This window comes from Balaenoptera borealis (assembly GCF_965194805.1).
Source record: "Balaenoptera borealis genome assembly, chromosome: 5".
Classification (NCBI taxonomy): domain Eukaryota; kingdom Metazoa; phylum Chordata; class Mammalia; order Artiodactyla; family Balaenopteridae; genus Balaenoptera; species Balaenoptera borealis.
The window spans coordinates 123,924,767-123,940,265 of NC_138862.1; the positions used below are offsets into that span (position 1 = coordinate 123,924,767).

General features: G+C 37.2%; 1 protein-coding gene across 10 annotated transcripts in view; it reads left to right on the forward strand.

Annotated features, from left to right (window-relative positions):
• The window catches only part of TFDP2 (transcription factor Dp-2), a 186,212-nt gene that overhangs the window by 115,904 nt on the left and 54,809 nt on the right, over positions 1 to 15,499 (forward strand). For 7 of the 10 annotated variants that reach the window (XM_082393780.1, XM_082393774.1, XM_082393778.1 and 4 more), the window contains 3 exons: positions 6,506 to 6,609; positions 11,790 to 11,911; positions 13,467 to 13,514. In XM_082393780.1, the coding sequence (XP_082249906.1) occupies positions 6,506 to 6,609; positions 11,790 to 11,911; positions 13,467 to 13,514 (274 nt within the window). The remainder of the gene's footprint in view (positions 1 to 6,505; positions 6,610 to 11,789; positions 11,912 to 13,466; positions 13,515 to 15,499) is intronic. The other 3 variants (XM_082393779.1, XM_082393781.1, XM_082393783.1) reach the window with 2 other exon arrangements.

Consider the following 15,499-nt stretch of genomic DNA (forward strand, 5'->3'; position numbering starts at 1 on the left):
TAGAGCGCAGGCTCAGTAGTTGTGGCGCACGGGCTTGCTGCTCCACGGCGTGTGGGATCTTCCCGGACCAGGGCTCGAACCCGTGTCCCCTGCATTGGCAGGCGGATTCCTAACCACTGCGCCACCAGGGAAGCCCAATGTAGGTCATTTTTAAACTTATATTTAGGGCTGTAAGTTTAGCTTGTCCTGTGAAGTTTGGACCCTGTATATATGGGGTATACACTACTTCTGATTTCAGGTATTTATAAACCCATAAAATAAGCATATTCTTTCCTATAATAAGTTACTAATTAGGTTCTTCTGGGAGAATGTGATATAGGCTTGGGTGAAGATTTTCCCCAAAGCTTATTCAGGCCAAAAATAATTTTTCCCCCAGAAGGTCAGTACTGTGAAAAATAATTTATATTGGCTTCATGTAGACAAGCCACAATTATTTGACTGAATTTTTCATTTTAATTGGACATATTGAAGGTGATTAACTATAACTGAAACCCCCCAAAGGATTATGAGTGAAAGAAATCTTTGGTGTCTGGAGAATTCTAATGGAAAACAGAAGGATTCCAGTTACTCAAGAAATCGAAATAAAATTTGAGCCGAAATTTTGTGCCTGTGCAGGGTTTGGCATAAGTGTTAGCTTTTCTTAGCCCCTTTCCTAGGTGATCGATCTCATTTTAGTTAATTCAGGGAACTGCCAGCACCAAAATCCAGGCAGGTCTTTAAAGTTTTGTTTTTAATAAATACATCAAGTGCCAGGCATTGGCTTTTGGACAGTGTCAGGACCCTGTTACCACGGAGCTATGAATTAAGGCCAGGTACTTAAGAAAAATTGTTTAGACTTGGTTTGGTTTACTCCTAATGTGGCTGAAATTTCAGGAGACTGGATGTTTATAACCTATTTAAATGTCCTTTTGAGTCCAAAAAATTATATTTCTGCTGCTGAACCTAGCTGATTTGATGAAAGCAAACTATGTCTAAATATGTGGCTATTATTTCTGGATATTACAATTACTGAAATCCCAGTAGAGCCCCTTTAACTGCTTCTAAAACAGATTTCATTTTTACTAATTCTAAAACACAGATACTTCATTTATAGATCTTCACCTTGTTTCAGCAGCTGTGGCTGATTCTCTGTCACTGTCTTTTTTTCCCTTCAGAATGGCAATAGCTTTTCACATTATAAGACAGGTGCATGCATGTTCATAAAACTTTATTAATAATAAAGTATAAAACAAAGTAAAACACTTCTCCATACTACACACCCAGAGCTAACCTCTATTATTGTTATCTTGCCAGACTCTTTATGCGTATGTACTTATGTGTATATGTAGTTTTTAAGGTAAATGCAATCATACCATTTAATCATCCTCTCTTACAATGGGAACATTCTTCCATGGCAATACATACTTGTAATTTTTTTAGGGACTTTATAATATCCCATCATATGCATGTACCAAAGACGTTTAAACATTTAAATTGTTTCCAGGGTTTTGCTTTTATCCACAGTGCTGCAATCATAGGACATGTGTAACTGTTCTTATCTGCTTAGATTATTAGGATACACATCCCGCAGAGGAATTGCTGGTCAGAGGGTATACCCATTATTAACTGAGACGTTGTTGCAGAGGCCAGGGATCACCTTGCCACTTAGGCAGCAGAGGGCAGTTGAAAGATTATTTGTTGAGGTAGAAAGAGCCTTTAAAATGTGTATAATTGTTTATAAAGCATTACTTAAAAATTTATACTCTAACACACAATCCTCAAACTCCTCTCTAATTACACTGTCGGACTGCCATCCAGAAAGGCTCTCCAATAGTGTTAGCCCCTTGACTGCAGTGGACAGTTCACTTGCCCTGAGTATCCGTAGCGCTTAGCATTAGTACTTGGCATACAGTAGGTGCCAAGTAAATATTTTTTATCTTTTATTTTTAAAATTTTTGGCTGCACTGCACGGCATGTGGGATCTTAGTTCCCCGACCAGGGATCGAACCTGTGCCCCACCCTGCAGTGGAAGCCGGGAGTCCTAACCACTGGACCGCCAGGGAATTCCCTAAATATATTTTAAATGCACCCATTTTGCCACATCTTTACTAACTCAGGACATTATCAGACTTCTTAATCTTTATCAATCTGGTACATTAAAAAGTTTCTTTTTGTGTGTGTGAATTTTTTATGTTTAAAATTAAGCATCTATTCCTGTGCAAATTTGTTTACCAAGTCTGAGATTTGTCTTAAGTGTATTGGGTCTTTTGCTATTTAGAAACTATTTATTTTTAGGTAGTCAAATCTGTCAGTCTGTTTTCACTTAAGATTTCTGAATTCTGTAACATGCTTGGAATGTTTAATTTTTATATTTAAACATTTGGTCTTTCTGGGATTTATTTTTGTGCGAGATGAGAAATCTAAGATTTCTTTTATCCAAATGGACAATTTCTTGTCTCAACAACATTTCTTAAGTAATCTACCCTTTCTCCATTCATTTGAAAAGCTATTTTACCATGTATAAAATTTTCATGTATAAATGAAGTAAATTTTGGACTTTAACTTCTGTTTTGTCAATTTCTTTGTCTGCATCTTAGCCAGTGTCGCATGATTTCAGTCCCTTTAGCTATGTAATAATTCTGAAGTCTGGGAGGCTACAGTTCCTCTCTTCCCCATTATTCCTGTTTTCAAAATTTTCTTGGCTGTTCTCTGTCTTTACTCTTCCAGAAACACTTTAGAATCAATTTGTTAGGTTTATTAAGTTCCATCTAAATTCTTTGATATTAACTGCCATGGCAGATCTGGCTTTAACGAGGTTGTTCTATTTTTTTTTTAAGATTTAAATTTCTTTATTTCTTTATTTTTGGCTGCGTTGGGTCTTCGTTGCTGCACGCAGGCTTTCTCTAGTTGTGGTGAGCGGGGGCTACTCTTCATTGCGGTGCGCAGGCTTCTCATTGTGGTGGCTTCTCTTGTTGCAGAGCACGGGAAGTACTCGGCCTCAGCAGTTGCAGCACGCAGGCTCTAGAGCACACAGGCTTCAGTAGTTGTGGCTCACGGGCTGAGTTGCTCCGTGGCATGTGGGATCTTCCTGGACCAGGGCTCGAACCCGTGTCCCCTGCATTGGCAGGCGGATTCTTAACCACTGCACCACCAGGGGAGCGCTTTCTTTTTTTAATTTTATTTTATTATTATTTTTTAATTTATTTATGGCTGTGTTGGGTCTTCGTTGCTGTGCGCGGGCTTTCTCTAGTTGTGGCGGGCGGGGGCTACTCTTCGTTGCGGTGCGTGGGCTTCTCATTGCGGTGGCTTCTCTTGTTGCGAAGCGTGGGCTTCAGTAGTTGTGGCACGTGGGCTCAGTAGTTGTGGCTCGCGGGCTTAGTTGCTCTGTGGCATTTGGGATCTCCCCAGACCAGGGCTCGAACCCGTGTCCCCTGCATTGGCAGGCAGATTCTTAACCCCTGTTCCAACCAGGGAAGTCCCCTTTCTTTTTGTTTTTGACCTAAGTTTTATATTCTTAATTTGTCTTTACTGTTAAGTTTCAATTTAGGGTCATTCCCTAACCTTAATTATCTTTTTTTTTTTTTTTTTTTTGTATGTTTCTTGCTTCACTGCTTTTTGTAAGTTTTTGGCTTTTGTTTCTAATATGGTGTATCACAGATGATCTCATCTTAAACATTCAGCAGCCTTAAGGTCATTTTAAAAAACCATCTGAGAGCCAGACTTTATCCTGGCTGGGTTCTTCCTCACATAGATCGGTGGTGTTTCTCCTCCTGTCTGGGACTGAGTTTATGGCACATGTCTATCAATTACAGACCTGTTCCTCCCTCTGTAATTATAAATTAGTATTCTCCAGTTAAGTGAATTCTTAAACAGGTGAATAAACGTATTTGGGTTATAATATCAAATATCAAACCGTATTTGATAACGTGTACGCGTGTTGTATAAAAGATCAGTTGCACAGTTACAGAGTAAGGAAACTATTTGCTAATACCAGTTGGTCAGTCATGTTTAAAAAAAATAAAGGACCTGGTGTTTAAATTTATTTCACCTGTTAAAAAGTAACAAAAGATACAATTTAGGCTACATTACAGGAAGTATGGCATCCAGATTAGGAAAGGTAATAGCTCCAATCTGTGCAAATCAAACAGTTTTTATTGTTTCCTGTACCTCTTTGGTGCCAGGGACTAAACCAGGTGCTAGGATACAAAGCTGACAACATAGCCTACTTATAGTAGAATTACAAGTAAATAATAATAGGTTTTATGAAAAGCCAGAAGAAGGGCATCCAAGACCTAGACCCTAGAGGCTGGAGACGCGTAATAAGGGGGAGGTGACACAGAGAGCAGTAGCTTTGGAGGTGGAGCTATGGCCCTTTACTGCCTGTGGGACCTTGTACCGACTGTTTAACCTCACTCTGTGTTAATTTCATGTGTAAAATGGAGTCGTCAATAATATATGTCTCACTGTTCTCCTAAGCATTAATGAGATGATGTATGTATGGGAAGCCTCTAGAGCAGACTCTGGCCCATGGTGATTTCTCAGAAAGTGTTAAGGAGTACCATTTTGAAGTGCTGGAAGGTAGGCCTTGTCCCAGTAGAGAGAGACTTCCCAGCAGAAGGAAGAGTGTGCATCAAAGCTGGAGTGGTTGATCTGGGGCCTTTCTGGAACTGCAAAGTATTTAATCTGATCGGAGCCTAGGGTACATGTGGACAGAGTAGCTGAAGATGAAACTGGGAAGGGAGGCGGGGTGAGATCTCCAAACGGGAGCTTCTGTGTCATGTGAGGAGTCTGAGAGGCATTTAGGAAGTGTCGTGGAATCTCTGAAGGCCTTAAAGAGGGGAGTGTCCATCCGTGGAAAGACTGGTTTGTCACAGATGTGGGGAGGGGTAGGAAAGCTGTTTGAGGTAGGATATCCAGTCGGGGAAGTGGGGCTCAGCTCTGGCTGCACCTTGGAACTATCTGGAGAACTTCAACAGTCTGATGCCCAGGTTGACTCCAGTTCAATTATATCAGAAGCTCTGGGGGTAAGACCCAGGCACTGGCATTTTTTATTGCTTCCTAGATAATTCCATTGCACAGCCAGGGTTGTGAACCTCTGGATTAGAGAGTAACTGTTTTCAAACCAGATTTGATAAAGTTCCAAATTAAACAAGCACCGGCAATATAAAGGAACCAGGGTAAGAAGGTAACAAGTAGGATGTGGTAGTCGGTTGAATAAGGAGGGGTTGATGGTTACTGGTTCGGGTCACTGGGTGCATGATGATCTGTACCAAGAAGGAGAAGCAGATTTGGGTACTGGGCCTTGCTGAGTGGGCATGAGAAAGATAAAGAATTTGATTTTGAAATGTAGAATTTGAGGGGAAATAGTACAAGGCAGATGGGCAGAGAGAGAAACTGAGGGAAGGAACCAGTGGTATAGTTGAAAACTCAGAAGACAGAGTAAATAATTGATGTGTGACTTCCCTGAGAAGACAGGAAGTGCAGAGCAGACATGAAAGAAGTAATTCATCTGAGAATCTTCCACTCAGAGAGAAATGAGTAGAAATTTGTGAGGGTGCCGGTAAGTTCCCAGGTTGAGGAAGAAGGGCCTGGTGGCCTGAGTTCCTTACTGCAGGAGACCTACTCAGAGTTAGGAGATAAGAGAAGGGCATTCAGGAGCTGTGCAAGCTTTGGAGGAGCTCAGGAAGCGCGACAGAGAGTGAGAAGGAGGTGCCTTTCTGGTCCTGCCCTTAAATGTTGTTTTTTCCCCAGAGTTTCAATATTGACCCTCTTTCACGCACTTCCTGTGTGATCTCCTTTCTTATATTGGATTACACTCTTATCTTCTAAGAGAAACATTGGTAAACTGAAGTTTGTCCAGAGAAGTTAAGTAGTTGACATGGTAGTTCAGAAAATTATTGGTTGGCTTTTCATTTGGGGGGAAGGCATTTTGCTACCTTAATTTGAAATTTAAATTGTTGAAATCACTTGAAAACACGATACAGATCTCATAGTTTCCACCATCAGTAACTAGGTGGCATCATTTATTTCTCCACTGTGATAAAGTCTCAAAACACTGCCAACTCAACATTTTGAAAACATGTTAACTTTTAGTATAAAATGTTATACTGTAAAGAAATTCTAATAGATATTTATTTTATTTCATGTTATACTTCATGCATTTATTTTTGTTCTATGATTTCTAATAAAGATCTTAACTGGAATTCTCAACTCTGATATAAACTATGATGTGCATTATGAACTCTCAAAATGTTTTTTCCTCTAAAAAACCAACTTAATGTCCAGTAGTTGTCAGATAGACTGAACTATTTATTTTACAGGTGTGCTGTTCAGCAGAACTAATTGTCCTCACTACAACAAAGCAATAATTGGTTGGCTTTTCAGTATGGCTTTTTGGTCTTAACTTCCTTATTAAGATAATTATAAATTACTTAAGCACAGCTGGTTAGGACCGTGGATGTATAGATAGGTAGAAGGTGGTCTTGATATTGCAGAACATTAACCTAGTGTTTTGATATAATTTCAGGTAACATTTCATTTGTTGCATTTCCAGTTTCCAGCACCAACTCACCAACAAAGATTTTACCAAAAACCTTAGGACCAATAAATGTGAATGTTGGACCCCAAATGGTAAGAAAAGCATCATATCTTAGGACTTGAAACTTTGCTTAGGCAAGACTTATTTAAAGGATAGTTGTACCAAAGATGCTTGGTCAGATATTCCAGTTAATTTCTTATCTCAGTCACTTATTTTTTAAAGTTTTGTTTTTACCTGAATGTAACTGATTAGTCTTAAGAAAAAGAAAGGCATTGTACTCTTCAATGTTTAATTTTCACGTACTTGAATCTGTGGATTCTGAATGTGTTAATATTAAGGTTTTTGCTCCCTATATGAGGCTTCTCTTGTTTTCAGTTGTTCGATTAAATTGATTTGAAATCTGTTACGTTTTATGTTCTTCTTTTTCTTGTAAAATAGCCTTTACTGCACTAAACCGTGTAATCTCATATAAATTGAATATCATATAAATTGAGTATGACCCAACAGTTAATCTATATTTGGAGCTACTAATTTGAAACTCTTTGATGAAAGGACATTTAGGAAGAAACAACTCACCAGTTCATTTTAATCTTTAGCAGTAGAAATAATGAATTAAAATGGAAAGTATTTAACTGTTTCTCTGAAGATATTCCATTAATTATGCTAGAGCTTAAAGTATATAGCACTTTTAAGAAAGCCTTATTTATAAACAGTTGCATGCAGCTAATCTAAAAACTATACCTAATTTAAATGGCCTCACCCACCATTAGCAAAAGTATGTAAACATTTGAACAATAACTCTTCATTGTCAGTGTTTGCATCTTCTTATCTATAAAACAATAAGTATAAATTTTGTTTGTAATGTACGGTACTGTGGACTATGTTGAATGCACAATTATTTAGACAAAAATCTCTTTTAACATACTGAATGGCTTCAGAAAGTCTTTGAGATCTTAAGCCATTCTAGACACAACATTTTTCTTGATCCCTTGAGGACTGTTAATCATCTGCAGAATCCAAGCTAAAGATGTTGCACAATACTGTAACTATGTGAAGAATGTAATCTAGCTCCAAGCCTCGTAGAAACTTAAGCTCAGGTGAATATCTGCATTTCAAGGTAGTTCAGGGTATATTTTCAAACGTTTGTTAAGCATTTGCCCCTCACCAGCCACTACAGTAGGTGCAAATGAGATTATACACCTGACTTGAACGTCGGTATTTTGAAATGTGATTATATAAACATCAACATTAAACAAACAGATGTGAACTTTCATGACTTTGGCTCTTACAGTACTCTATTTTGAAAGACTGTTTCCTCTTGGTATTTCAGTGATACTGCTATGGCTCAAATTTGAATTCCTCTTTTAGAAACATAATTTTTCTTCCCATTGTCAATTTAAACTAATGTACATGTAAGCCTTTACACACTTCAGTTCTAACAGTGATAAGTAGTCCTGTATATGACATACCCAATTACTGCAAAGCTCAGAATCAGCAAAGCAAAGGTCAGACAGAGAGGAGATTTGGGGCTCTCCTTTGAAACAGGCCAGCCCAAAACCTTCATTTGTCTCCCGAATTCTGAGGTGCTTTTTGTAGTTCTTAGTCCCTAGGCAGGAATCAGAGTTTTCTTTTTGATTTCCTAATATATCGTGGAACCCCAGTGAGAGCCGCTTCTCTCTCCTCTTGCTTGTCTCTTTTGAACGTTGTCCCCTCACATTCAGTCTCTCATCCATGATTTTAAAAAATTTTTTGTTAGAAAATTCTTAAAACCTCACCTGTTTCCTTCTTACAGTTGTCTTTCTCTACTTGCCCTTTAAATTTTACATGTCCCTTCGGAAGCCAAATCTTCATGGTAGATAGAAATTTCAAAAGGCCTCAAGAAAAAGTTGTTTTCTGTGTTTCTAGAAACTAGTTTAGCAGTAACTTTTACTTTGGGATACTTGCTCTTTTCTTAAAGTATCTGGTTTTATGGGAGGGGAGTTTGGGGGAGAATGGGTACATGTATATGCATGGCTGAGTCACTTTGCTGTGCACCTGAAACTATCACAGCATTGTTAATCGGCTATACTCCAATATAAAATGAAAAGTTTAAAAAGAAAAAAAAAAGGTATCTGATTTTTTATATAAGATAATCTCATGATTATTTTAACATGGTTAAAAATTGCTTGTTTCTTACAGTGAAAATGAAAATTTTGTCAAATAATGAAATCCTTTAATATAACACTTTATAGTTATATATAGATTCTTTCTTTTCAAAGTATAGATGCTCTCTTGGCTTTCCTTACTGTAGATGGCAGTAGTACATAAGGTATCTTGATTGAAGGTAGAAAAATCTTCAGAATGAGGTTCAGTTGCTATTTGATTTATGGCTAACTGTAATCTATTGTCAAAGAAACCACATGATTACATTTAAATTAAGGATGTCTGGGTTTTTTGTGGGGAGGTGGGGAAGACTTAATTTTAAAATAAATGTTCATTTTCCTTATCAGATCAACTGAATACTATTTTAATTTGGGATTTCAAAATTAAGGTTCAGTTTTATAAAAGCATATGTGACTTATCACCTATAAGAACTAATTTTCCTGTGTTCGTTGACTCCTTTGGTTTTGCTTCTTAAGGCTCAGTCACTGTCACTGTCCTGTTTAAGAACTCATCGCGTCTCATAGGGACTTCTGACTTGTGGTTCCAATTCAAGTCTAGCATCCCTCCAGTTCGTTCGTTCATAAAATGTTTGTTAAGGACTTCCTATGTACCAGGCCCTGTGCTAAGAGAAAGGAACAGAGAGTATTGCTAATCACTCTCGGATCAGGAAAGGATAGCAGCTGACAATCTGACATTAAGGAAGAAAAATAAAAGTAGAACATAACAATTTATTTCCAAAGTCATTCTCAATAAAGATAACCAGCTTTTCTCTATGTCCTATTTCCCTTCCTCCTTTCTTCGTCTTCTTTCTTTTTTTTTTTCTGCAAAGCCCTTTAAATCAGGTAAAACCAAGCCTGTAGGGTCCTAATAACAGATAAATAAAAAACTCCTTAGTAATAATGCTGCACAAGTAATGCAGTCTGTTTCACGGGTAAGTCAGAATGCTTAGAGTTGCTTTCTGGAGACTCCTGTTCTAGGAATAGAGTAGACCAGAGACTGATCAAACGCTCAAAATTTCCCTCTCAAGCTCTCACACTCAGGGTCAGCATGATAGAGAACATCTGAGTGTGTGGTGCAGTGATTGGTGAGAACTATGCCCTTTTCTTACAGGATTTTATATAATCCTTTCTAGCATATCAATGAACAAAGAAGCTACTATTTTCCATCATTTTAAAAGCTGGGTCTTCTGTCTCAGTTCAATAAATATTTATTGATTCTTTCCTATGAGAGTCCCCTAGCACTATGGTAGGCCCTGCAGACACTCTCTGCCTTTAAAGATCTTGCATTGAAATGGAAGTGAGGAGGTGGTGTGGAATATGTGCAGGGCTAGGAGGTACAAACACGTTGTCTAGTGTTCATATTTTCTCATGAGGCAGACTTCTGAATGCCCTCTTTAATAATCCTTGGCATATTATGAGAATCAGAATTCCCCAGACATCTATCAGTATTTGTTGTGTTTTGTTTTTTTTGAACTATAGAATTAACATATTAAAATCATTTCCTAAGCATTTGTATGTAGTAACATCTCCCTAGCCCCATTAATATCCCCATTCCCTGGAGCATGCCTTTATTCTATTCTATTCTATTTATTTATTTATTTATTTACTTACTTATGAAAATACTTAAAGATATTACTAGGGTGCCAAATTATTTTCACCAATAAAAACTGTAAGACCTGGAGAGCAATTTGGCAACACAGATCAAGAAATGCTTTGTACAAGTCCATATCCATGGACTTCCCTGGTGGTGCAGTGGTTAAGAATCCACCTGCCGATGCAGGGGACACAGGTTCGATCCCTGGTCCGGGATGATCCCACATGCCACGGAGCAGCTAAGCCCGTGCGCCACACCTACTGAGCCTGTGCTCTAGAGGCCGCACACCACAGCTACTGAAGCCCGTGCACCTAGAGCCCATGCTCCGCAACAAGAGAAGCCACCGCAATGAGAAGCCTGCGCACAGCAAGGAAGAGTAGCCCCCGCTCACCGCAACTAGAGAAAGCCCACGCGCAGCAACGAAGACCCAACGCAGCCAAAAATAAATTAATTAATTAGTTTTAAAGAAAAGAGCAAATTAAACCCAAAATAAACAAATAATAAAAAGTGAAAATCAATAAAATAGAAAACAAAAAATATATAAAAACAATAAAATAAACATTTATTTTTGGCTGTGTTGGGTCTTCATTGCTACGCACGGGCTTTCTCTAGTTGCGGCGAGCGGGGGCTACTCTTCGTTGCGGTGCGCGGGCTTCTCATTGCGGTGGCTTCTCTTGTTGCAGAGCATGGGCTCTAGAGCGCAGGCTCAGTAGCTGTGGCGCACGGGCTTAGTTGCTCCGTGGTATGTGGGATCTTCCTGGACTAGGGTTCAAACCCATGTCCCCTGCATTGGCAGGCAGATTCTTAACCACTGTGCCACCAGGGAAGTCCCCAAAATAAATAAATTAAAAAAAAAAAAAAAGTCCACATCCTTAGTTCCATTAATTCCCTTTCTGGAGTCTATCCGTAGGAAATAGAAATTAAAGCCAATATCATTTTACAAAAATGTTTATCACAGCATTATTTATAATGTTCAATATTTGAATATTCATAAAAATAATAATAGGGGATAATTAATCCACATGACAGGGTGTTTTATGGTCTTTAAAATGTCTTTGAAGAATATTTAATGACATGAGGAAATGCTCTTGAAAAAAACAGGTAAAATTGTATCTGTATAAGAATCCAAATTGTATAATGTCTTTGTATATGTTTTGGACTGTGAAGAATTAATTTGCTGTTACCCCAGTTCTAGTAAATAGAGTTCAACTGAAATTAGTTTCCATAATTTCAAAGAAAGCTTTTCATTCTTCTGATTTTTAAAATGTTGTCAGTTGCCAACTTAATCCCTCCCAATTGCTGTTCACTTGCTGAAATCTACATTGTGACTTCATATCAGTATTCAGGATACTTGTGCTGTAAGATCTTAGGATATAAGTGTATCAGAGGTATTGCTTATATTTAGATGATTGATATTAAGTACATTTTAGACAGTAAGGTTTACTCCTTGTGTGTAGGTTAGCATTCAGCATTATTTTCTGCCTGTAGGTTTTCCTTAATAACTAAGAATATTTTTTTCTTTGTACTGACTTTACAGATTATAAGCACACCACAGAGACTAACCAGTTCAGGAAGTGTTCTGATTGGGAGGCCATACACCCCTGCACCAGCAATGGTTACTCAGACACACATAGCAGAAGCTACTGGCTGGGTCCCTGGGTAAGTAGTGGTACTGCAAACTACCATTTTTAAAAACTTCTTTTTTTTTTAAGTTCTGATCTTTTTTTTCTCACTATCTTGTCTTCTGTTCGTGTTTCATGTTCTTAAAAACTAATATGTTTCCTTTAAAATCACCTATTTTATTTCACTTTATATCCTAGATATAAATGAGCTCTGGAGCAAGCATTTTTATTTTATTTTATTAATTAATTAATTTATTTATTTGGCTGCCCCACACAGCATGCAGGATCTTACTTCCCCAACCAGGGATTGAACCTGTGCCCCCTGCAGTGGAAGCGCGGAGACCTAACCACTGGACCACCAGGGAAATCCCTGGAGCAACCATTTTTAAACAGAAAAATAGAACAATAACTTGTACCTGAATCTTCTTTCTTCAACTCTGAAAGAAGACTGCTTTTTATGATTATGACATTCAGCCACTTTGGAGATGTAAAAAGTGCATTTTATATTGTTTTAACAAACATAAGAAAGGAGTTTTATATATACGTGTGTGTGTACTCTGAACTTCCCCTTAAAACCAGCATGTTTATTTCCTTTAAAACCAGAAAAGGAACTAGGAAAAAGAGCCCAAATATATTAAAACTTTCATTGAGTTTTATCTTCATTCCTTTAAACACTGGCCAATTAAATCAGTATCCCTTCTTTGTTACTCATTTGCCACTTTTAGTATCAAATCTCTACGTTTCTTTACCTGTAAAATACCTTTATTCAAACTTTCTCCACTCCTTATCATTTTAGCATCTCATCCTTCCATAAAAGAAAAGAAGTAGTAAAAGAAATGACTCAAAATTTTAGTTTGTCACTTTAGAAGTTATTTCCCAGGTGGCATGCCACACTGCTGGTTCTATCATTGACTTACAGTTGTGAGTTCTAGCAAACACAGTAAATCTTGGTTGAGTAAGAATCTCCTTGCTTCAAGGATATTAAAGAAATGAATGAAATAACAATCCTGGCAAAGTGCTTTAAGCCATACACACAGAGACAGAAGAGTTTCATGTGTATACATAATGTCTTTTCCATTATCAAATAAGATGAAGTGACAGAGTCACCTGTAATTCCTTTGCCTTTATTCAGTCGTTAACAACATTCTCATGTAGATCTAAGTTACCTTGGATTTTTTCATAGCCTTGAGAGATAATTTAATGAAAGCCAAGCCTGTGCCAGTAGTGTTGGCCTACTTTGGAGATGACCAGAGTTTGGCTATTTTCAACACCAGCTGTGCTTTATGCTGGGGGTAGTATGATTATCTAATGTTTTTATAGTCATTTCTCCCAGAGCAAATAAAACTTTTCTATGCCTTCTCCTCTATAAATCTGCAGTATTTTCCTCCCTAAAGATTCATTGAGTTCATTTCAAACTATGGCTATCATGTTGGTGATAAAATTTAAGTTTTTATTTCATGTACGTATCTTTTACATTTGTTACTTTTGTGTTTGGATATTTTCAATGTGGAATTAGACAAGTTACAATAAATTATTCATGAAATAAAGTTCTTTATGCATGTTCTTTTTATGGTATCTTTTTTTCTTTTCAGTGATAGAAAACGGGCTAGAGAATTTATAGACTCTGATTTTTCAGAAAGGTGAGTATAAGTTTAACTATTTTGTTTAGGAGATGCTACTGCATAGAGACGGGTTTGGTACCCAGATTCTAATGAGATGTTTTTCTTCATATAACTTTAACTTCGTTGAGTTTCTACCGTTATTTCATTCCACATTGAGTATTCTGCTTCACTCATCATTACATAAATTTATTGTATTTGTGTGGTTTCAAAAGATGCTATTCTGTGAGTAGACTGTCTGTTGGCAGTATGCCATTTAGCCCCCTCCCTCCTTTTGGGAGTTGAAGTGTTTTGCCAAAGTGAATACTCCCGATTACCCCGAAATACACAAACTTTTTAAAAACAAGTTTCATTGAACACATTTAAAGATCATAGTAAATTCTCACTTCTTTTTTTTCCTTCCAGTCTTATTGAGATATAATTGACACACAGCACTGTGTAAGTTTAAGGTGTACAGCATAATGACTTGATTTACATACATCATGAAGCGACTATCACAGTAAGTTTAGTGAACATCTACCATCTCATATAGGTATAAAATTAAAGAAATAAAAAATAAAAATTTTTTCCTGTGATGAGAACTCTTAGGATTTACTCTTAATAACTTTCATATATAACATACATCAGTGTTAATCTATCGTGTTGTACATTACATCTCCCTTTTTTCTTAAATAAGACATCCAGTGCAATATAACCTTTCCTTAGACTATTAGGACAGTGGTTCTCAGTTCTTGGTGTGCATCAGAATCACCTGTGGTCTGTTGAATAAACTGTAATTGCCTACTAAGTCAGAAACTCCAGGATTGAAAACTATCACTTTAGGGTCGTTATTTGAACTTAAGTTCAGTGTACCACACAAGCCACTCTACTGAATATCGTATTAATGTCACACTATGTTAAAACAAGACACGTAATCTCAGAGGCTGTTGAATTCTGTAAGATAGTTACTATTTTAGATAGAACCTTGTCATCAATGCTTTTTAAAATTTACTTTTGATTCTGAGATTTTGGAATTACTTTTTTCAATTGTGTTTTCATCTCTTCTGTTAGGTCGTCTGCTTTCAATACAATAGTTTTCTGTTTCTCCAATTTCTAGTTGCTTTCTCTGATTTGCTGTGCACTGAGAAACTACTTGGCCAGATGTGTTAGAATTCAGTCTAAAATAAAAGTGAATAGGTTCTGAGTGAGGACCTTGGGGCTGTATAAAAGAATGTGTGTTTTCTTGCATTGACACTAGCTCTGCTTTAGTTCCTTGGTGGCCTTTGTTACTTCTTACATCTTAACTGTTTTGAACAGATAAAATCATGTCTGAGGAACTGCTATATCATATAGACATATATGGCGAGATGGTCTTTTCTCTCTAATGGAAATTCATTTTTCCAGCTCATACTGGTTTTTCTTCATGTATATCCTTGGAAAGGACAGCAGCACAAGTTTTTTTAACCATATATTTAGCACTGTTTAAGGCCTTAAAATGGAACTATTCATTAGTTATGATTGGTGGCACCTATGTATTGCAAATAATATAAAAAACAAGGTTCTTTTTATTCTTTATAAGAGAGAAAACTCTAAAGAGCGCATGTAAAAGTACCAGATTAAATTCATTGGTATAGCCAGTGATTTGACTTTCCCTTTCTGCATTTGGTTCAGTGGCCTTTTTTCCTAGTGCTTTTTATTATTCTCTTTTTATTCTTTAATATAACTTTTCTATAATGAATCCCATTCCCTCTCCCTAATCAGGCCACAAAAATTACTACGTGTGGTTTTCTTTTGTTGTTGTTGACCTTACAAATGTTATTTTTCTCCAAATTTATGTGTTTTTCTGTAATGCCGTGAAAAGTCTTCAGTTCCCTTTTCCCAAGTGCTGAGCTTCAAAAAGCCAGCTCTCAACCCAAAGTAATCTTCTTCATCTCTTTAATGTCTTATATGTTGATTTAGTATCATACGTAAGTATTTGTATTACTGTTCCTCAGAGATATGGAGAGAGAGAGAGATAAAACACACAC